The following is a 24,476-nucleotide window of genomic DNA, read 5'->3' as shown; positions in this document are numbered from 1 at the left end:
GAGCAGTGCATTCACACCCTGGGCTTGTCACTCTTTCAAAACATTGCTCAGGAAGAGCCCCAACATGCGTCAGATTACAGCTTCCTTGTCCATGTCCTCTAATTACACTCTTAACCCCTTGTCGCCTCCGATGATTTCGGATTGTGGGTCATCACTGCTAGAATAATATCTCTTCATTTCTTCTCATTTAAGTTTCATTTCCTTTTTGTAGTTTAAGCTAGCAGCCTCAAGCCGCCTGTGTCGGTGATATCATGGCTTCTCCCCAAGAAAGACCCGCTCCCTATAACAATTAGGTTCCTGTCTTCCATCACTTACCACCTGAAGAGGGCCACCTGTATTTTGTAGCCCGATGGAAGCTATTTCATAGAACGGTGGCTCTGCCATAAACAGTTGGATTTTAAAGAGGATAGAAGCTACCGGCCAGTCTTTCAGAGGACAGAACGACAAGGTGGATCGTGATAAGCCAAATGAGCGAAAAGGCAATCTTGAAGAAAAAAGTTGGAAGTATGTCAGTTACGAACACGGGGTTTATAAGCAAGGCGTTTTGCAGGAGTAACTTTTATGTGTTGGTTATTGGAGTTGAGTTATCTGTGGGTTGTAAAGTGTGAAGATTGTCTGTTCAGAAGAAATGAATAGCATTACTTAGTGCTGTCAGATTGGTCAATAGCAGTGTGGATTTTAGGCAGAAAGTCGAAAAGTCATAATGGCAGATTAATGATTTGGCTGTGGAGGAGCATAAGATTTTTTTAATGTTTGTTTGGAGCAGTTTCTTAGAAGAATACCAGTTAATGGATAGATAACAATGGGAGTAGTCTAGTAGATGAATTGAGAGTGATGGTTGTGATGTGACAACGGTAATGGCGGTGTTTGATACCACAGGTTCTGCCCTGTTCCTGGTTATTTTGGTGAGTGTGTGTGTGAGATTTGTTGGGAGAAAAGTGCACTGTACATTCTGTCTTTCTTGGAGTGAAGTATTGGAATGTTATGAGGGATGGTTTGTTTGGAGTTTTCTTTAGTTTAGTGTAGATAACTGCTTGGAAAGAGGAATGGTTTTCAGTTGGGGGAATCTCCCTTTTGCTTGGTTCCTCATTCCCATCACATCCTAAAGAGTACGCTTGTTATTGGAAACATGTGGTCCTCAAGACTAAAAAGGTAATATTGCTTTATTGCTTGCATCTTTTAGAAATAGGTGTTTATGATGCTATGTAGAAATGGGATAACCTGTAGGAAACCCGGAATTTCTCTTAGCTGGCCAGGTGCCGTAGAAAGGTATCTATGGGGGTCACCTGTGAAACGTATTACTTACTTTGAACCAGCTCTACAGATTTTCAGTGGCATTAGCCAGTGAAACATCAAGGGTGGAGTTGCTTGGACCTTCAAATGTCAATGCCTAGCCAATTTAATTACATCATTGTTTTGCCTTCACCCTCAGGTTCGACTCAGCAAGAACTATGAAAAGGCCCTGGAACAGATAGACGAAAACCTCATATACTGGCCGCGATTTATTCGGCACAAGTGCAAACAACGGTTCACGAAGATAACCCAGTATCTAATCCGCATCCGTAAACTTACCCTCAAACGACAGTGAGTGACTTCAAGCTCCCCATGTGTGTTTTTCCTAACCATTAATGTTTTCCTCTTTAGAGCTTCTTCTGGGACATGGGGAAAAATGTTTATTCTGTAGCTTGAACGGAGTGCTTTTTGCAAAGTTTTGAACGGTTTACTTAGGGTAATGTTTCATATAAAAACAGGCATTGTCAAAGATAATTGGTCTTGCATTTGGGACCTGTTGGCTTTGGCAAAGGTTTAATGACGCTGTGCAGCATTGCTAAATGGGGGGAAAAGGTGCTACGATGTGACTGCTGCACCACTTTGTAAGCGAGCGCACCTTTCACATATGAGTGCCCCCAGCAAGAATAAAAGTCACATCCCAGGACCCAGCACTTGCCTGCTACTGCGATACATTTACCATACTTACCATGCTGACAGAAAGAGCAGCATTCACCCAGATGTCGCAATTCATTGAAGGTAATGCCATACTTTCAGACTTCCAAACGGGATTCCGCCCAGGAAGAGGCACAAAATCTGCCCTCATCGCCATCTGCGATGACTTTAGATTCCCCATTTGACTCTTGTTTCGATTATTGTTTTGGGTACTGGTTATTATTCCTGTATATGATTATTGTATGTACTCCCCTTATCTCTCTATGCTCCATCGCATAGCCCATTCCTACTCGTGCACTCAGGTTATATTGAGCTGTTATGTTTGTACTAGTTGATTCAATGCCCATTAGATTCCCCATGTTAGACTAGTGTTCTGATTTGTTACCTTTGCCTCAAATTGTAAAGTGCGCTGATTTCCTTCGGGATCAAGTTTGCGCTATATAAAACTTTATAAATAAAAATAATTAAATACAAAATGATACTTGCCCTTTTTTGGGGTCTCGCCTAGGCAGAGCATGCTCCCTCTCTTAGAGACATGATGTGTTCACTCTGTGGGCTTTCAGCCCGCCCACTGCTTTTGATTTTTTTATTAGACAGTTGTTCGAAAAGGCTTTCTCCCAGGTGGATCATCTTTGTTATATGTCCCTTCTTCTCATGTCTTGCTCCCTCTCATGGAGCATTGGTGTAATACTTGTATCCTTCAACTTTAGTGTATTTATCTTTGAGTATGTGCACTTTTTTCCGTTGTAGAGTGCCCATGTTTAGGAAGGTTCCGTTTTCTTATGTCGTGTTGTTACTAAAGCTTGTGGGAGATACGTTCTAAGCTTTCTTTTTAATTAAGTGTGCTTTATTTGTTTAGCGAGGCTTTCCCGTGTTGGTGGCGTTTTTGTAACTTATGTGCTATTTTACATAGCGTAAACTCTACCTGAAGGTATCGAAGGGCTTTACAAGAGCACCTGTTGCATTAAACACATGGACACTTTCACAAGCATGGAGCGATTAATTGATTTACCTAGAAACGCAGAATGTTGAGCCTCTTGGGCCTCCCACAAGACTAGGACCGCTTTAGCGGCACGGTTGGAAACTCTAGCCCTTACACTACATCCTCTCCCCTCAAGATCAGCATATAAGTTGGTTGCCACTCCTTTGGAACGCACAATTATAATGCATTCCTATTATGCATTTCAGAGCAGTGTTGGCCATCTTGGTGCAGCAGCAGAGTTCAATGGTGTGTGATTGTTCTGGGTAGAAACCTGTGTCCTCCAAAAGGGAACAGCTTGCATTGCGATAGGTAAAGAAAAAACCCAGTAACAATACCCAAAAAAATGTTGTTCTGCTTTCTAGACGCGACAACCAAGGCATCCCACTTGCTCCACACCCTAGTTAGTGATGAATCGTCAAGTGCAATCGAAATTAATGGTCTTTACGGATCAGTGATTACTGGGATAGTGGTAGATCTTTCCACATGAAAAGCACTTTAAAAATGTGCAAGTAAATTAATTAGTCTAGTTATGGGCTATAGGTCAACCAGACCCTAGAACTGTAGACTGCCTGTGCCACAAACTGCGCTCTAAACTAAAGACAGACCTGCGCCTTGACTGTTGCACTAATCTCTCACGTATCCTGATTGTATGCACGCTGCCGTAACCATAGCAACCAATAAAAGTTTGAAAACACTTCGACTAAAGTGTATCTCCCACCTCTGTGCTGAAATCCTTGGGCAGAAACATTCCATACAATTTTTATTCTCACTCCCAACACCTCTTGAAAACAGTTTATTTAGTGGGACCACAGTTGTTTTGACCCCTCTTGCAATCCATGTGCTATCTCGGATGACCTTTATTAATTGTCTGTGTGCTCGTCACACAAATCTCTTTGCGGCTGACTCCGATGTGCCTTCTAGCTGCCTGCCCGGCCCTCCAAGTTCTGTGTGCTTTCTGGATAGAGTGTATAACTCAGTGAAACGTTTAAAAAAGCTTAACTGTATGGATGTAGAGTTATTCATAGCTACATTTTCTTTTCATGGTATTTAAGCATCAGTAATGGGTAGCCAAGTTGGTCAATTAACTTAAAGTGTGACATTCTTTTTTTATTGTGTAATATTGTCAGTGCGTAGTGATTATGGTCCTTTAGAGATCGGTAACATTAAAAACTATTTTGTTGACAAACAATCTACACTTACTATCCACAAAACTACTGTACAAGAGAGAAAACAAAGATAGAACCTCTTGCAAAGGCGAGACCTATTGGCTGTGTCCATACTTGTTTTCTTTCTAATAACCAATCTGAAATGGATGGGTACTTTTTTTTTACGTAGTGCTTTGTTTTTTGTTTGTCGCAAAAGTGAGTGTGGGGGAGCAACATAAGTAAAGCAACACAGAACATGAAGAAGCAAACTGGTGAGAGAGAAACATGGAGTGGAAGGGGCAGAGAAGCACACGAGGGTGCAGATCAATGTGGAGCTTGGGAGAGAAGCACATGGATTAGAGAATGTGTGGTGGAAGAGAAGCACATAGATCAGAGAGAGAAAGCAACATTCCCATGGGGAAGTCAGCTGTAAAACAGATCCAAGATGAACAAGGCCAAGCCATCTAATAAGCAAGCAGTGAGTAACAAGAATGCCCACGAATGTTAAGCAGTGGGTGGGCTTTAACCCGTTGGCCGCAATTTCGCGGCAGTGCGGCACTTCCTCAAAAACGGGCGGGGCCGCGTCGGCCGTTGGACGTGCGCAGCACTACGAAGGTAGTGCTTGCAACGTCCAACGGCCGACAGCAGCACTTAAGGGGTTAAGCATGTGGTAAGATTTGGTAAGATGACAATGTCTTTGCAACCAGGCCCAACCTAAAAACTGTTTTTGAAGTAAATTATTTGCAAACGTTTAATCTTATTTATTCGTTTTTAATATAATCTTCCCCTATATTAAGTGACAAAACACTAAGGATATCAGCCACATTTTGCTGAAAGATAGTCTACAAAGTGCTCATTACGGTTTTTTTCTGAGGAATTGGTTATCTCTTTTTGTTTATAATTTTGCCAATTTCATAGTTTCACAGAAGTTTCATTTTTCCCACAATTTGATTAAGTTAAAGAATTTTGCACACCCCTAAAATCTCCCAATTTCATTCTCACTAGCTTGCGTAAGGAATCAAATGGGTAGGAGAAGGAGAGAATTTCTCATTCCAGACTAGCTAAAAATGTGTTTTGCTTGCATTTTTGAGGTCCTTGGGCACAAAGGAAAAAAAAATTCAATTCCTCAACAGGCAAGGTTGTCGGAATTGTCCCAGACATACCAGACAGACACTGTGGCACTTGGCTGCTTTAAATGTGGCAATTTCCTGGTAGAATGCAGAGCCTATGAGAGCCATAATCTGATCTTCTCCCTATCTGTTGCTGGATGACAAGTATTCCTTGTCGAACAGTGCTAGCAAATCCACTTATTGAAAACCCTTTAAACTTCTGATAGGTTGATTGTCTTCTGTAAAGCAGATACCTCTGATTCTCTGGGTACAGTATTCTTTTTCTTTTTTCTTCACCTGCCGCCACATCTTTTGCACGACTCTACGCCTTTTTATCCGCACATGGGCTAGTATTAAGTTTAGGTTCACTCCGCGTTTCAACAATACTCACCTAACAACACAAATATACACTTTTGTTTTTTTTAGCAAAAAAGGCTACCTTATCCATTCTGTACTAGGATTCAAACAAGACAGTTTACTGCTGGGAGGGCCACATTTCAAGCAGGGTTCCACTCGTATTAAGGGGAAGGAATCTGTATACGACTGGAAAACGTCTGAGTTTGACCGTTTTGGTTTACACAGGAGATAGCAACACTGCATATCGTTGATCATCTGGATGAAAGGAATATAAACGAGAGAAATAGGTGTATGCGCGCAATACCCAATCGCAAAAGAAAATAACACATTGGCAACACATGTCCCACTTACTGCAAATGAGTTGCATTCCACCCCTCTCAGAAATAAATCAATTGAAAAAGCCCGACAGCAGTGAACTATATATGTAATGTCACACACAACACCTGCTTTCTTACTATAGTGTCGTGTAAACCTAAGGGGGGGACTGAAAACCATAGACACCATATATCATGAGGTGGAACGAAATTGTACTAGTATGCTCAGACGTTTTTGTTATTTATGTTTAAATCTGTTTCACAATTGTCTATCTGGAGATCTCATCAAATGTAAAGGCTGACGGAATCTGGATAGTCATCGACAACCTTGCTGTAGTAGTGCATTGTATGGACAATTGGAAAAATTTGAAAACATGCTTATCGTAATTGTTTGTTGTGAAACAAGACTGTTAAATTCCTGTAAAATTGTGCAAAGGTTATATGTAACATGTATGCAGGTGCAACTTAACTAAAAACTCAATAAACAGATGTTGAAATAGGAGTATAGTGCGCGTTAATGGTGGCAGCGATGAGACAAATCTTGTGCCCCCCCGCCTACTCACTTATTTCTATAATTGTTCCTTAGCTCGAATATTAAGTGAACAAATAGTATGAAAAGTAAACGTTTGCCTTTTCTGAATTCTTGTGTACCGACGTTATTTGCATAATTTTACTCCAATCCTTTAACGTGGGATTGGTTCTTTTTACGTTACAAAGCTGTGCTCTAAAATTCTTCTTTCCATAGCTCCAACCTTGTATTTGCTAATAGTTAAGGAGGTGCCAGTGCGCACCTCCTAAATCATTTGTTTTAACTTATTATTTTTTTTGAACAGTTGTGTAGAGTGTGAGCACTGTAATTTAGTATTTATAAGAACTATTTTTAACTAAGGTGGACATTTCTCAAAACGTATGCTCTCTTTAGCTAAACCACAGCAGCAATGAAAAATTGCAATAAAAATCATTCTTCTGTGCTTTCATGTTTCAATGTCTCACAAATAGAGGTTTACAAACTCAGTTTTTTTATCACTTGGGTGCAGTTACATTTTACTAAACTCACATTTCTGTCAGTAGTGGTCAGGCGTCTTGGTGTCAAATATGGTGCCCAACAGTGGAAAATCAAGACGCTTTGAATCATGATATATATGTGTGTTGTCTATGTCTGCCTACGTTAGGCACTAATCCTTTTTTTTTAATTTCCTTTCTAGGAGAAAACTTGTTCCTTTAAGCAGAAAGGTGGAGAGGAGAGAAAAAAGACGAGAGGTTATTTGATTTTCTTTACCGTGATTCTTGCAATTTCTTTTCCTGATTTCCTGTTCAAGTTTTTCATTTTTTGTTTAACAATATTGAACAGGACTCCTACTTAGACAAAGTTCTCATGAACATATTCCATAACTACAAATTGTTTCTATACTTATATGCATTTGTCAGACAATCACCATTTCTTGAAGTTACCATCTAAATGCAATTTTTTTAATTTAATTTGTATTTAACCTGTGGTGTTATTGTGGCATACAAGTTATCATGCCCATTTCACATTAGAATCATTGTTCAGTCATTGTGTTAGGTTGCCCACCAGGTCTTTAGGTAATATCAGTCATCTTTTTCATGTATGCTGTTTCTCATATTGTCTTCGCAGTGGACACATGACTGTGTTCTTGCAATCAATCAATCAATCGGACATTTGTAGAGCGCGCTACTCACCCGTGAGGGTCCCAAGGCGCTGAAGGGTGGGGGGGGGGGAGACGCTACTGCTCGAATAACCAGGTCTTGAGGTGTTTCCTAAAGGTGAGATGGTCCTGGGTCAGTCGTAGGTGTGCGGGGAGGGAGTTCCATGTCCTTGCTGCCAGGTAGGAGAACGATCTTCCACCGGTGGTGGTTCTGCGAATCCGTGGGACGGTGGCGAGTCCGAGGTTGGTGGAGCGGAGGTAACGGGTGGGTGTGTAGAACGAGAGTCGGTTGTTGAGGTATTCGGGGCCCATGTCGTGGAGTGCTTTGTGTGCGTAGGTGAGGCGCCTGAACGTGATCCTCTTGCTGACTGGGAGCCAGTGCAGGTCTCTCAGGTGGGCGTAAACGTGGCTGTGGCGAGGGATGTTGAGGATGAGTCATGCGGAGGCGTTCTGTATGCGCTGGAGGCGTTTCTGGAGTTTGGCTGTGGTTCCTGCGTATAGGGCGTTCCCGTAGTCCAGTCGGCTGGCGACGAGGGCCTGGGTGACCGTTTTTCTGGTTTCGGTGGGGATCCACCGGAAGATCTTTCGGAGCATGCGTAGGGTGTTGAAACACGAGGACGAGACTGCGTTGACTTGCTTGGTCATCGTGAGGGAGGAGTCCAGGATGAATCCCAGATTGCGTGGTCCGTGGGTGTCGGTGCGGTGCCCAGCGTCGTGGGCCACCAGGAGTCGTCCCAGGCGGATGGGGATTGTCCGAGGATGAGGACCTCCGTCTTGTCCGAGTTGAGTTTCAGACGGCTGTGCTTCATCCATTCTGCGACATCTTTCATTCCGTCTTGGAAGTTGGCTTTGGTGGTGAGAAGGTCTTTGGTGAGGGAGAGTATCAGCTGGGTGTCATCGGCGTAGGAGATGATGTTGATGTTGTGTTTGCGTGCGATGGTGGCGAGGGGGCTCATGTAGCTATTGAAGAGGGTTGGGCTGAGTGACGAGCCCTGGGGTACGCCGCAGATGATCTTGGTGGCCTCGGAGCTGAAGGGAGGGAGGCGTACTCTCTGGGTTCTGTCAGAGAGGAACGATGTGATCCAGGCCAGGGCCTTTGCTTGGATCCCAGTGTTGTGGAGTCGGGTTATTAGGGTGCTGTGGCAGACGGTGTCGAAGGCTGCGGAGAGGTCGAGGAGGATGAGAGCAGCTGTCTCTCCGTTGTCCATCAGGGACCTGATGTCATCGGTGACTGCAATGAGGGCAGTCTCTGTGCTGTGGTTGGCTCGAAAGCCGGACTGGGATGGATCGAGCGAGTGGTTTTCTTCGAGCAATGCAGTCAGTTGTTTGTTGACAGTCTTCTCGATGACTTTAGCCGGAAAGGGGAGGAGAGAGATGGGGTGGAAGTTCTTGAGGTCTTTGGGGTCTGCTGTTGGTTTCTTCAGGAGGGCGTTGATTTCTGCGTGTTTCCAGCTTCCAGGGAAGGTGGCTGACGTGAGGGAGCTGTTAATGACGTTCTGGAGGTGGGGTGCGATGATGGGGTCTGCTTTGTTGAAGATATGATGAGGGCATGGGTCGGAAGGGGAGCCGGAGTGGATGGTGTTCATGACGCGGGTGGTGTCTTCAATGCTGATGGGGGTCCATGCGTTGATGCTGGTGATGGGGGTCGTTGGTTTGGTGGTTTGTGGCGGAGTCTGGGGGTCGAAGCTGTCGTGTATATCTGCGATCTTGCGGTGGAAGAACGCGGCAAAGGAGTTGCACAGGTCTTGCGATGGAGTGATGTCGTTGTTGCTGGCGCTGGGGTTGGAGAGCTCTTTGACGATGTTGAAGAGTTCCTTGCTGTTGTGGGAGTTGTTGTCCAGCCGCTATTTGAACAATGTCCTTTTGGTGGTGCGGATCATCTGGTGGTATTGGCGGGTGCGGTCTTGAGGGCGGTCATGTTTTCTGACATAGTTGCATAGTTTTAAGCCCATGTAAAAAAATGTATGAAGTTGTGAATAATGGAACCTGCAGAATTTCAAATGTTGAAGTTTTTTCAGAAAAGTTTGAAAACGTGTTGCAGTCTTACAAATAGGTATGCACAAATAAGATGTTGGGGACAGGTGTTATTTGTGAGTGATGGCATGTTAGGGACCATGATGGAGTCAAATAAATGTCTTGCCCCCTCATCGTTGATTATTTTTTCTGTTTAGTTGTCCGATTGAAAAATAATGCATTGTTTTACTTCAACTACAAGGGAATATCTGTTGGGTCACCTGTCTGAGTAGGTGGCGGAGAAAAGGGAGGAAAAGAGGTTGAGCAAGTTTCACTCACTGCCTTATTGCCATTTTATTAATTTCATTAACAATAAATGGAAAATCTAGTTTTTCGAGTAGCCTTTAATTTCCTTTTCGGTCTTATTTTTTCAGTTAAAAGTAATTCAGAGATTTTTCGAGAAATCATTTTTATTTTGTCAATTTCTGTGAACTAACTTTTCTGCAAAAATACTGTCACAAAATTATTTCAGTGATGTGTGTTCTAATTTGTGCAACAACAGGCATTTGCTTAGTAATGGAGCAAGGTGGTAGTTTTCTTGATTTGCTTTAATGTACTTTATATTTTTTTCTAACCAGGAAAAGGCGTTGGTGGCAGCTCAAGTGGACAATGCGATTGAAAAGGAACTGCTAGAGCGGCTGAAACAAGGAGCGGTAAGGACACACTCTAGAGCATTAGACTTATTTGGCAACTATTCCCAAAGATATGGGGTTGATGGTTTTGCATGTTATCAACTGTACGACCAGATATTAATGTAATATGTAGGTTGTTCTGTCAGACCTTGCAGTATAATTGTGCTTCTAGTGCAAAGGTGACCCATTTTTCCGGTGGCAGTTAAAATGTTTCACAGTGTTGTAATATTGCTCATTTGATTGACTATAGCCTAGTTTATTGATGTGGCCCCTCTGGGTGACCCATTACATCTCACAACACAAACCCACTTGTAATTGTTTCACATGTTTAGGAAACCCAGCATGGGTTAATGGTTACAGATTTGCAGGTTTTTTTTTATTTCAAAAAGTTTTCATTGGGTTTTATAAAATCAGAACAAAGGAGATAATGATATGATAGTATAGCAGGGTACATAATAAGCAAGTGAAGTACCAACTTTATTCGATCTAAATAAATTAACCATAAAAAGCGCACCAAAAAAGTACATAAAAGTACGCTATAAAGATCCCTCTTCATTTACAAAAATAAATATAAAAACAATTTTTTTTCATTTCACATATAAGAAGAGAAAATGGAAGAATGTAAAAACCTCAAGTCTTGGTCCGCCATACATTCTTATTCAAATCTCTTTTGTGATTCATAGTAAATAATTATATATATATTTTTTGTTTTTACTAAAATCCCAATTTTATAGTATATATCATATAAGATAATGGATTAATAAAGACGTGTATCATTTGATCACTTATCATACAAAGTTGCTTGCATCATCTTTCGAGATGTTTTTTCTGGCATAAAAAAGCACCCCATAAAAAGCATGACAATCTACAAAAGATATCAATGGTGGGTAATGTTTGTAGAAGAAGATACACCGGACGGCATTGAGTGAACTGTAATGGCTTTAAAATTCTTAAGATATAGCATTTCCTCCACTTTTTATAAAATGTGCAGAAGAGTACAACGTGCATTGTGATCTGTATCATCGTTTTTTCACCGGGACAATTGCCTAAATTTGGAGACCAGTCATTGGGTTCAAGGAAACTAATCATCTGGTGAAAAATATCCAATCTAAAACGTGTCCGGACAAATCTGTGCCTTGAGTTGGGCACAACTTTCAAGTATGGCTGCATATCATAATTCGTTAAGATATGCTGATTTCTAAGAACAGTGGGCTTTAACAGTTGTGTATACAACCTTATGTACTCCAATTATGTGATGCATTCAGATTTTAGATCTTTCATTCCAATTTCTACTAGAGTTTCGGGGTTATTAAAGTAGTATGGATGCCCCAGGTCTTGACAAAAACGCTGTATGTATAGCAGCCATGGCATTCATGTATGCAGAGTTGATTTTAAACAGTCCCCTATAATAGCACGGTTTAAAGCATAATAAGCAAGCTACGTAAGCTGGATCAGGTGATGACTTATCTTAATACAAACAGAAAATAACTCACAAAAATGAAAGAGCAGTATCCAAATCACAGCTTTCAAGACACAATAAGGGAAAAGTAAAGAAATTAAAGAGCAGTTCACTGAGGGTCTTTTACCGCCCAAGAACAGTATGCTATTTTATTAGCCAAGCCGATAGATAGTTGTGCTAGGGAGTATGGCACATATCACTAGTGACAGTACAGCATAATGAATCCATATTCATACAAAGTTTAGCCAACATATTTGGCACACAGTTAGAATGCATAATTATTTTTGGGTGGGGGGTGTGACCTACTGTCCATGTCTGAGCGCGAACTCCCATCCGAGTAAGGGGACAGTCTATGATTATGGAGGTTTTGTTGTGGCAGAGTCGCTGTCCCAGACGTTAATTTGTGTTTTTCCTGGGGAAGTTCTGGAGAGTGATATTATCTGCCCGTCTTAGGTAGGTAATCCAATTCAGCCAAGTACAGCAGCCTTGTTCTTCCAGTTGGCCAATACTGACTTACAAGCCAAAGTTTGTAGTATGTTCACTAGATGTCTATCATTCTGTGAATAGATTTGGGGAGTCTGATCCCACAAAGAGTGTGGATAAAGTCAAAAACTAAGAGTAGGTGGTAGAGGTCCCCGTTAACTTCATTACCGTTTTAACCTGTTGGGTCTTCTCTAAGAGCCATTTTATGGAGCCAAGCAGGTGTCTAGAATGTCCTAAGTTGGAGCCAGTACTTTGTTTGGGAGAGAAAGAGGAAGAGCTTGTGGGATACGACTGATATCCAAATTAGCTGCCAGTAATCAGAGAGGATGGAGCCATGGCTATCCCATTTCTTTATGACTGCCCCTATGATGGATGTGGATTTTGGTTTTAAAAGGTGGTAAAGCTTGGAGAATTTGGTGACCCAACTTGTTGAGGGAAAGTATTATTGCCTTAATGATGGAGGGATCTTTGTTGCGGTAACTTATCTTGGGCAAGCTGACTTTGAACTTAAGAAAATCATAAAAGTGTATGTCTAGTAGGTTATATTTTTGCTAGAGTTCTCTAAAGGATCGAGGCACTAATGGTGCGCCCAATTGTTTTAAGAAATGGATGCCTTTCGATGCCCATGAGCTCCAGAATAATGTTTTTTTCAGCGGATTTTGATCTTTGGTTTGACATCCTATTAGATTTGTAGTTTATAAGTAAAACAAAAGCATTGTACGTTATTCAAAGGCATATCTGTAACTGAACCCCTTGTATGACAATTACCGGAACTTGTCTTTTCACCTCGACCCAAAATAATCATCAGCTTTTTTTCTGTTCTGGGTAGAAAATATTGAACGTATAGTGAAATAGAGAACTGTTTTGGGGCTTTCTTGATTAGGGAAAGCTTTTATGTAGAATTTGGGTTCTCACATTTGTGGCTTAGATAACCATCATTGATGGGGAGAATTTGCCTTCATAGAGTTCCTTACCCCTTTCAGGTGTTGTTGAGGATTCCCACCTATAACTATGACAGTAAATGATGCTCCTCAGTACAACTCTATTCCTGTCAAAGAAATTAAAGTAAGCTGTTCCAACTAAAGCCATCAAAGAGAGAAACTGTGTGCCCAGAAATCATAAGGAGCTCTTTGACTATGACTTTCCAGGTTGTAGGTGGCAGAGTACAGGTACAAAGTGTGTATAATGTGAGGAAAAGGGCCCTAGAATATTGCAATTGACCAGAAAAAATGGAAGTATTTACCCTATCCTCTCATTAAAAAATAATTTTCTTTCTTAATTTCCAGGCGTCACATTTTCAGAAAAACTACACACATTACACCTCCCGCACCCAAAGACAAACTATAATGCATGCTCCTCAATGCCTGCTCACTCAGCAAACACTCCATGGAAATCTGGGACGTCCTAGATTGTTACACCCCAGACATCCTGTTCCTTATTAAAGCCTGGCTGACATTGCCATGCCCATCCCAGCATGATACAAGGTCCCACGACAGGACTGCCAGTAGAAGCCAGGAAGAGTAATTCAAGGAATCTATCAAATGCTTCATGTCCACAGAGAACCAACCCCCTGCGTGGAGCACCTACATTTCGAATCCCTGCAATGTAAACCCTGGCCGGAACCCTAATCTCCCCACCACTTAGACCATGTGCTACTTTCACCAACAATATTACAGACTTCGTCGCTTCCCTCGCCATTGACTCCAAGGACTACATCCTATTAGACTTCAACTTCCACCTGGAAGTCGTAAACAACACCAACTCACACCACTGTACTCCCTGGAAGCCTAGAAAACTTTGGAATGACACATGGCCCCAGGCGCATACACTTTGTCAGACACACCCTCATCCCAGTTTTCGCCACCTGCAACTGTATCAAAATCATTGCAACCATGCCTCTTAACCTGGACTCATCACACCATCATCCAATTTAAAACCACATCCCTCGACAAACAGAACCCACCTACACGAACCTGGCTAAATGCAGCCGGAGCAGCATCTTGGAATGAAACTGGCCGGACACTCTGCGCTTGAACCAGCCTAACCGACGATGACGTAAATAGCTAAATCAAACAGACGAGTGGATCACAAAATATGCCTACTTCCTGACACTCTGTAAACACAATTCACAGAAGTGAACCTGGAAGCTAGGTGTTACACTGCAGGTTTCTAAACTCTGCCAACAACTGGAAGAAGATTGAGAACGAATCACCACGAAAATGACGCAGAAACTTCAATAGAAGCCTTGCTACACAACCACCAGCTGATCGGAGAAACCAAGAGGAAGGCCCTAGCAGAACGTATAGACGACAGCTCGAATAGCTGCAAAGAACTCTTCTTAGTCATCAAAGACTTGACTTTTCCAGTGTCCACCATGAGCAGCATTATCCCCTTGCAAGAACCTCTCAGAGTTTTTCAGCATCTACAACAACTTCAGCCTTCAACCAAACCCTCACCCTCCTCTCCAGCCTACCCAAAAACCACCATGTAAACTCACCGATTACCTGGAAAACAAGTACCACGGAAGAAACAGCCAATACCATGAGGCCCATCCTCTCCAGGGCACTGACGGACCCTCCTGCCCCCACCTCATCTGCATTTGGGTCACCTCCCTCCCCCCATCAGCAAAGTCCTCACCTGCTTTCTTAACATCCCCATCACCACTGCAATGTTCCTGAAGACCTGGAAACATTCAGTGGCCAACGCACTGCTAAAGAAACCCTCAGCAGACCTCACACAACTAGCAAACTACCACCCGTTCTCCCGTCTACCATACCTAGCCAAGGTAACGGAGAAAGCCATTAACAACTTGCTATCTATCTCAACACACATAAACTCCTAAGCACCAGTCGGGGTTCCAGCCCAAGCACAGCACATACAGTCGCCCCTTGTCACCGCAAAAGGGCACATCAGGATAATTCTCGCCTGTGGAGAAACAGCAACAATCCCAATGCTCGATCTCTTTGCAGCTTTTGACACAGTCTCCGACTCCTTCCTGATCAGAAGACTACTTGAAACAGGTATTAAAGTCCCCTCCCTCAATTGGGTCTGCTCCTCCCTCACAGAAAGAACACAGAAAGGCATCCTGCCACCTTCCCTGTTGGAAGTCAATTTCCTCATCTGCGGTGAGCCCCAAGGATCTTGTCAGCCCTACCTTATTCAACATCTGCATGACCCTGCTGGCAGACCTCATCAGATTACACCACACTAACATACTTTTCTATGCTGAAGGCACCCAACTGATTCTCAAAAATGAACTTCAGCACCTCGAAAAAATCCAACTGCCTCAAACTCAACACAGACAAAACGGAAGTGGTGATCTTAGGGAGGAAAACCTGACAGCCCCAAGTAAACGCAAAGACCACATACACCTATATCTTGAAGATGCTGCATAGGATCTTTAGTTGGCTACCAAAGAATACGAGGAAAACGGTCACACATGCCCTGAGCGCCAGCAGACTTGACTATGGTAATGCGCCCCATTCTGGAATCACCAAGAAGCTCCGGAGCAGGCTCCAAACCACCCATAACTCCCTTGCTAGACGCCTCGTCGACCCACCTCACAACACCAACATCACCTCATACCTCACACCTCAGGGAACTTCATTGGTTCCCCATACAAGGACGCACCCAGTTCCAGCTCCTCACTCACAAACACTTCACAACACTGGCCCTCACAGCCGCCTCCACTTTCACTTACCTGCCAGGCACTTCTGCCCAGCCAGCCTCTCACCAGCTCACATAACCTCATTCACCGAACAAAAGCTGGAGTCTGTGTTTTCTCCTACATCTCCCCCAAAGCATGGAACAACCTCCCACATCACACCAAAGCGTCCTCATTGCTTTTTGAGTTTCGCAAAAAGCTGAAGACCTGGCTCTTCTAATAAATTCTTCAAGGGGGACAGACGCCTACCCACTGGCAAAGTGCCTGGAAAATCTCCATGGTGGTTAGCGCGCTATCCAAATCAACATAACATCAGTTTTGTATTATAGGTGATTTTATTACCTATCCAAATTCTGGCTCCGTGCCTCAGCGCATATAATTGTCTATTCACAGCTAGGTCTAAGATCAACAGGAGAATACCTAGTACCAGGACCCATACACTCACACTGCAAAGGTTGAGACAGCGAATCGTCACAGTTAAGAGCCGGGTTAAGCAGACATGGTGTTTGCAGTGCGTCGCTTGTTACAATCCCTAAAATGGTGGTCCATGCCAACTATGAAAAGGGAGATCACACCTTCACCGATCCATCTCTCCAAGTGACAACTGGACACCTCTCTTGAGATGGAAGACTGCATGGAAGAAATGACCGCTTGGGAAATGTAGGCAACTGGATATGGAACTCCATATTAATTTATAGAAGCTCAGCCCCAAAGTCTTTCAACTGAATATCACGAACCTCTTTTAATTCTAATCAAACTGTACTAGGACAATGTGGTCACAACTCCGAAAAAGAGTAAAGAGCTTGGCCATCTGTTGACAGAAGTAGACATTTTGCACTGGTCTCGTAGTGGAAGATATTCTGTCCATAAGTGACTTGTGTCGAAATGTTCTGCTTGACTCATGTGAGAAACATCTGTTGAAGGGAATTTTCTGCGGTAGCAGTCCATCCATAATGGCAGTGCTTAGCTCAAGTTTACCTTTCAAGTGCTTTCGCAAGGAAATGCTCCTTTAATAAATTGGTTGGATGCGCTAGGTAGGGATGATTGTCACCCGAGACATTGTTGCTGTTTAGATTTTCACATCATTATGGAAGACAGGCGCGAAACTTTCCACTAGATGGCGGGCTACTGCCAAGCATCTACACCCATATCCGATATAAAACTAGTGTTCTAGTTCAGTATCGGCTCTTTACTTTGGCGAAGAAACACCGATTTTTCGGGAAACTAAAGCCACATAATGTAACAGGTTACATATATTAAGGCGCTTTTTGCGTGGGGTGTATTTTTACTGTCTGATAAATGTTGCTAAATCTGCAGTTGCGTTAAGTAGTTGCTCTTGGAATAGCACAAGGAAGTGCGCTCTAACAGTGAAGGCAGCCATCTGCATTTGTTTATTTATTTGATCTGGATGGCTCAGTGGAATAATTATTTCGCTGCTTTAAAATACTCTGCCAGATCTCATTCTTTCAAAAATGTTGAAGGGTGGCAAAACTGGGGAGGTGGGCACCGTGTTGTACAAGAAAGGTATGGCTACTTATAGAATTACCCATTCAGTGTCACAATTGTTTAAAATCCCTGTGATATTAGGGGTGTTGGAGGCTGCTGGATAGGGAAGTGACTCACTGGACAACACCCCCACTCTGAAAATCATTCAAGCGCCACTGTCCCAATAAATAGATGGTTATAACATAGAAGATCTCATCGCTTGTAGAACCGAATCTTCCAGATCGACTGTGTACCAAGTGGGTGCTGTAATATGCATTTCTTCAGGTCTCTGATAATGCTTTACCGGCAAGCTTGGTGTATTCTTAGTAAGGAGTAGTGCTGTGCACAATTGTAAGAGGGTGTTGTGTAAGTGGACACCTATATCTTTTAACACTAAGGTAGGTCCTTCACTAAACTATTGTTAATGGAAAGTTAAGTATAGCAGCAACAATTTGCATTTTCTGAAAGAGTGAAGAGAAACTAGTGCATCACTTCCGTACATCGACCCACGGGGATAAAGTTACAGGTGTGCACGTTGTGTTTTGGTTTTTAGTGCTTTGTATTATATGGGTAAGGACGTTATGGTAGACATTCACAAATTATTTACATATTTTCTTGTCCTTTCAACTGAGTGGATGAACTAACCATATACAAAGAAAAATCTAACAACTGGTCAGCACAAAATTCAAACTCTCTGCGGTATTGCATCCATCATCTTGTGTGATGAACTGTTTGGAGGGTTGGGGCAACAAGGGAAGAGGTAAAAGTTGACAGGGTCATTTCATAAATTCATGCCTAATGCGAGCTTGGACAAATGTTACGTTGGATTTAGCACTGAGGTAAAAAAAATCTTTAACTCTTAAGGGATTAAGCTGTTTGCAGCTTTATCCAAATAGTGCCACAATCCAGGGGAGGGTCATAACTGTGCTTGTAGGTGTTTTGCAGTCAGCTGTGTCCAAAATACTCCGACCCGCACATGAATTCATACATTTATGAAATGTTGGAAGATCCCACATTCTTTGAAAGCTCATTATTGGAGTGCATTAGCCAGTAGTACCCCTTTAGGCTTAAGGGATAGGAACTGTTAAAATCTCTTTGTGGAGTGTTTCACCTGTCCTGATCATGATTAGGGCTCCCTGTTTTATGGTATTTTTTTTTTTAACATTTTCATTTTTATTTATCCATATTTATTTTTTGGCCATCTTATTGGTATTTATCCATATTTATTTTGTGTTTTCACAATAAATGGAATCGTAAAATTGTATATTTCCACATTTATTTAACTCTTAGACGTACACTCATACATGGATGCCTGTCACATTTTAGCAAATTAAGAAGCTACATAACACTATAAAACAAAACACTACACCCTCAGTTACATATTAGTGTTATACTACAAATATATGTTGATATATGTCTGTGTTCACAGAAATCTGATCCTATTTTGTTACTCCCCATGCTGCCTATCTGCTCAGCTTTTGCCTGGAATTCATGATATTTGTGATATTTGTGTGATATTTGTGAGGGAATTTCTAAAGCGCAACGTTCGCTCCGGAGGGAGCATCTTGGCGCTGAAAATCCTGGATGACCAGTCCTGGTGACGGTAGGGGATTAGATGGCTGCCTTGGAGTAGTCATCGGAGAGGTTAAAGATCCAGGTCTTTAGGAGTTTTCTGATGGAGAGTCTTTCATAAAAAACACAATTTTCAGTATTTTTCCGCTTTTTCTTTCTCTATTTATCTGTAAAAATGGAAAACTGGGAGCCTTAATCATGATGTAAACAGTGGGCCGTTATCCCTAGTAGCTGCTCTTTCAAGGCTGGCATTAGTAATTCCTAGTAAGTCTGTGGTTTTGCTGCAGTCCTGAGTATTATAAAATAGGGAGTACATGACACATTGTGCTATATGTAAACCTAAATAAAAACATTGAAGCATATTTTCTTTTTTCTTATTATGTGGATTGCATGCATTAATCGATTCTCCACTTTCTCTTACTTTCTCACAGTACGGTGATATCTATAATTTCCCCATTCATGCCTTTGACAAAGCCCTGGAGCATCAGGAGGCAGAGAGCGAGTCCGACGTTTCAGAAGCAGAGGAGGAAGAGGAGAAGGTAACTGCCTGTTGCACTGTATACTGTATTAAGCCCAAGAGCACATGCTGCGCGTACACTGATACATAGGGAGTCCATAGTGCGGAACATTCATCCTCCTGCTCGCTTATGATCATTTACCTAGTGGAGATCCAACATAATGAACAAGAGAATCAAAACAGTAGTCGAAGCATATCCTCCCCAACTAAAAACTGGTGTGCATAATCCTGGTTTTTACCTCTACTAATACTCCTAGCAGAAAGAAGAGACTTTCTATGCCATGTCTCACTAAGAGCACGTACTGATTGACCTTTTAGGACTAATACAGTAGGAGTGACCATTTTCCATGAGTCACTCTAAAGACTATATTCCTAGGACTAACTCAACCTTTATTTCGAGGCAACTGTCAGTTAACTCCACATTAAGTCTTTGATATTGAGTTTTTCATAATGTTTGGATTGTGAAAGCCACCCTAGGCTGAAAAGGTGATTGAGAAATTCTAAGATTTGCATCGCATTACTATACTGCAGAAAGCGTCAATGCATCATTGTCTACTCCAAGAGCACTGTCCTTCAGAACTTCTAGAAGAATGTGCTTCAGAACCATGATGAGGAGCTGAAGAGCTTTTTCCTATGGGTAGAAAGCTACTTATTGAAAGTCCTATGGATTGAACAGTGCACTGATCTGTATTGTAGTCTTTTTTGGCAGTGTTTTGATATTCTGCTTCTGGACCACAGTTGTGCTCTTATTGTGTTTTATTATTGTGCCTCGACTGGAATTTGAAGAAAAAAGAAATGAAATTTGATGCATGGACATTAGAACCTATTGTATTGCTTAAAAGAAACTTATGAGGACAGTATGCCGTATGTGGGAAGTGTTTTAGTATTGTGTGTCAAAGATTGCTCAAACTGTGGCAAGTGTGTAAATGAACCTGGGCACAAGTGTAGGAGAAAACTGGGAGAACAGACATGGTCATGCATGCATTCTGATACCTAGAAGGTTAGGATTGGTTTGTATCATACATTTTCAACCATATTAAATATTGGCGTAAGAATTACCCGGGTTGAAAGTAGATAGAATCTTACATCATCTAAAGTATTTGTTCTGAAGTCCACTCGGGAGTGGCCGAGGTGTAATCTACAGGAAAGGGCGATATGCAACCAGCCCTTGTATATGCTCTGAGCAATCTATTCAGGAGCAGCAGGGAGCACACGCTCTTACAGATCCCCCATGGATTTACGGAGGATCAGTCTGTAGACAAGCAGCCATAGTATCTGCCTGACGATCCCACTGTGGTGAGGCATATTCTTTAAGAATTGGCTTTATACATCTAGCCATAGTTCAGACTCTGATGGGATTTGTTGTGAGGCGACAAAGGGGCAACTGTTATGCAGTCAGCAAGACCCCACCAAGGCCTGTATGGGAGCAGCTCATAGAAATGGACTTTATACACCCTACCATGGTTACCTGCTGCGAGGAGTCCCTCCAGGAGCGGAAGTGAGCAAACCATATTATAGTCTATCCAGCAGCAGACAAAAACTGGAAATGGTTTATGGAAAATGGCATTATACAAAGGCAGTGTTATTATGGTCTGAGAGATCCACCTCGTAGCAGCAAGGAGCAACCCACAAGGATGGCATTATAGAGTGAACCATATTGTATGCTCTGATAGGTTCAGTGTGGTCTGATAAAGAGCCACCTCATCCAATCAAAAGTAGTATCTGATTGTGGCAGGAAGCAGCTCATTGGAAAGGACAGAATACAAACAGCCATGCTGCTTGCACCGAGGAGTTCACCCAGGAAGACCACAGAGAAAGTTATGGTATAGTCTATCAAAGAGCAGCAATGGATAATTTATTGTACGAGCTCTTTTCAGTTTGCTGATGAGTGGCAGAAGAGCAACCCTAAGAAATGTGAAAACACAAATGCACATGGGTCTCTACGGACTGGCCGCCCCATGAGGGTTGAAGCATAATACATTGTTGTGGGTAAAGTTAAGGAACGACAAGAGAGGCTAGGCCTGTCAGGACAGTCTTGTTTACATGTTCAAAGTGCACACAATTACTATGAAACACCTTTACACTTTTTAAACATACAAAATGCCAATAGAGATGCAAATATCCAATCAGTTTTACGAGATCAAAATGTGTCGCCTAAAACGCAATCCTACTTATCAGCATTTAAACCGCAGGTCACTCCCAGATTAGTGGTAAACACCCTGGAGGACAAATCGGGGTCCTCTAGGGGGGTGGGCGACAAAAACATCACATGGCAAGGCTATCTGAGCGCAATCCAATTGAATACTAAACTGGGTAATTTACTTTACCAAAATGTATGCACAGACAACAAAAAATGCAGACGAGCTGCAAAATTGATTGAAAAGGGAACAAGTTTTGGGCATTACATTAAATTTACAGAGCTTAATGGACTACAAAAATCCTGCAATTGTTAACTGCGACTACAGTTGATCCCATAATCCCAATTTGTATGCATTGACCTGTCCTGTCAATAGTCATGCATAGAGCCGACGACTCTGTGACTGCTAAACTAGGAGGCAAACATTCTGAGTAATCTGAACTTTGCTAGAAATTGATGCAAATTGAATCTTTGAATTTTTCCCTTAGGATGTTGGTAAGAGGGAGTTTGTGGAGGACGATGAAGTGGAAGAAAGCGATTTGAGTGATTTTGAGGTAAATTACTTTTTCATCTTCTGAGACATATCCTTTTTTAAATTTCAGCTGTATGTTGCTAGCATTTGTTTTTTGTTACATTTATGAATTATGGTCATAACTAAGGTGCAGTATTTACTTTATTTTTCTCAACTGCATTTGTATTTTGAAGTAGCACAATGAACATTTTAAGTTTCTGTAAACAGCTTCAAAACCTCTTCTTTCCTGATTTTACAGGTCTTGTTATTCCAGTCCATACATACACACTGAGTCTTTGGTTTTGCACCTCAGTTCATGTCTACTACTTTCTACCGGGCCAGGGGACCTACTTTCAGCTCTACCATTGCTCATTAATTCTACCCTAGACCATCCGTGCTATTTGGCATTGGATCCACACCCAGCTCTTCCAGTGTGCATATTTCATTAGATTCATTACTCCCTTTTTCTTCTAGTACATAGGCACCCACAGGGTATTAATATACTGGGACCTTCATAAAATCGAACAAAGATATCTCATCTCAGAAAAAATTAGCTTCTCCTAATAAGTTTTGTTCCACTTACATAATTCTTTCTTTGCACACCTAGACTTCACATATCTACACCTGTGAACTGCAGCCATCACCTACAGCACCTTACAGTACTGAGAACCCCATATTGCGCTCTAATTTGTTTGTACTGCCTCTATATTCAGTTATTGAAATCACGCATGTATCTCTGCCGGTAGTCCTATTTCTCTTCTTTCCATAAAGTGGTAACCTTAGCCCTGTTTTCTCTGAGACTGATTTGAGATATTTGTATAGGGCGTGCCTAGCCAAAAGGCTGTGGAGTGATGTCCGGGAGCAAAATCAAGGATTCAGCCAACATGTAATAGGAGCGCCATCTGACCAGAAGTGTACTGTTCTATATTGATGTAGTGTTCTTGAAAGAGGTCCATCTTCAACTCTTTCATAAATTTGAGCAGTGTTGTGTCCTGTTTGATACAGAGGTGCTGTTTCAGATCCTAGGTATTTATATATGGAGAAGGTGTGCTGAATTGTTTTACTTTTTAATTTATTTTTTAAACTTTTTTGTTTTCATTTTTAATTGAGTTTTTCCAACTTAAGAAATTGAGAAAAATACATTGTAGCAAAGTACAAGTTTTTCATACAGTTTCATTTAGGTATGCATGATGGGTGTACAGCAACTAGGCGGGCGGACCAAGTGTGAGCTCTCAATTTCATGGGGGTTAAGAAGGAAGGGGACCTCCCCCTGTCACTATTACTCAATGTGTATATGTTCTTTCAACTGGAGGGGGAGGGGGGTCCTACACTTCTTGCTCTCTAATCTGATGGTGTCCTGGTTGATGGGTCTTTTGTCAATGGCAGTTGTTTATCACATTCAGGGCTTTTGTATCCGTTGTCTCTGAATTATTATTTCTTTGTGCAGGACATGGACAAGTTGGAAGCCAGCAGTGACGAAGAGGGAGTGAAGTCCTCGAGTGAAGAGGAGATGGAGACTGGAAAAGCATCCGGCAAAGTAAAGTCAAAAGGCAAGACACCCCTAAAAGGAACTGCACCGAAAAAGCGAGCCTATGTGGAAATTGAGTATGAACAGGAGACTGAGCCAGCCACCAAGTCTAAAGCAACCTGAGAGCTTATGCGCAGGAGTGCAGAACTGAAATGAAAGGCTCTTGTCCATAAAACAACACATTGGAACCAAGCTTACAGACCTTGTTTTTAAGACATGAACCAACACTTCTCCACATCTTGGAAACGTGATCCACCATGTCGAGCAGCGTGCAACATCTCCACCCTCTCGAAAGAGATTGAAAACCAGCTTCTCCATTCTTTGGGTAGATGACACGGAGTGCTTTTGGAAAAGTGTGAATACCAATATTTATCTCATTTGAACCTTCGTGGAAAGAAGAGAGTTCCCCACATGTACATTTTTGTATTGCAGTTTTGAAAGGAACTGCCTTTTCTAGAATCTACACACAGCCACAGGCCTCCATTTGTATGCAAGGATGAGATCGATGCCAAATTTGTTTCTTCTGGTTGTCACTTCCTAAGACAAGTCATGTGAAATAAAGATGGTTCAAAAAGTTGTCCCGGTTGAGTGCGTCACAATAACATCTATGTGAACCCTTCTTCTGTAATTGGTATAATTTCGAACTACCACTACGTATGCAACCAACTTCAGCATAATAAAGCCAACCTTGACAGTAAAGTGACTTCATAAGTTTAATGAGAGTATCATTTTCCTTGTGCAGTATTATAAACAAACTTATTTCCAGGTACAAAGCATTGACAAAGCCAAGAGGCCTGCCTTTAAGATCCAAACAGAGGCACCAAGACTGCTGATGTCATGCTACTTTGTATCCCTGCTGCATGGCACCACAGCATTAGGGAATAAAAACGGGGTACAAACATTGAAGTCACAGAAATAAGTAGTGTACATGGGGATGTCAACCATTATGTGCCCATA

General features: G+C 42.1%; 1 protein-coding gene across 2 annotated transcripts in view; it reads left to right on the top strand.

The window, feature by feature from the left end:
• The window catches only part of MAK16 (MAK16 homolog), a 68,494-nt gene extending 44,276 nt beyond the window's left edge, over positions 1-24,218 (top strand). For both annotated transcript variants that reach the window (XM_078666182.1, XM_078666181.1), the window contains 6 exons: positions 1,433-1,584; positions 7,057-7,111; positions 10,110-10,184; positions 19,258-19,365; positions 21,969-22,034; positions 23,439-24,218. In XM_078666182.1, coding sequence (XP_078522308.1) covers positions 1,433-1,584; positions 7,057-7,111; positions 10,110-10,184; positions 19,258-19,365; positions 21,969-22,034; positions 23,439-23,642 — 660 coding nt within the window. In that variant the 3' untranslated portion in view covers positions 23,643-24,218. The remainder of the gene's footprint in view (positions 1-1,432; positions 1,585-7,056; positions 7,112-10,109; positions 10,185-19,257; positions 19,366-21,968; positions 22,035-23,438) is intronic.
• Positions 24,219-24,476: the final 258 nt, after the last annotated feature.

Source organism: Lissotriton helveticus, chromosome 11 (genome assembly GCF_964261635.1).
Source record: "Lissotriton helveticus chromosome 11, aLisHel1.1, whole genome shotgun sequence".
Classification (NCBI taxonomy): domain Eukaryota; kingdom Metazoa; phylum Chordata; class Amphibia; order Caudata; family Salamandridae; genus Lissotriton; species Lissotriton helveticus.
Note: the sequence above shows the minus strand (reverse complement) of the source record. Positions and strands in the feature narration are given on the sequence as shown.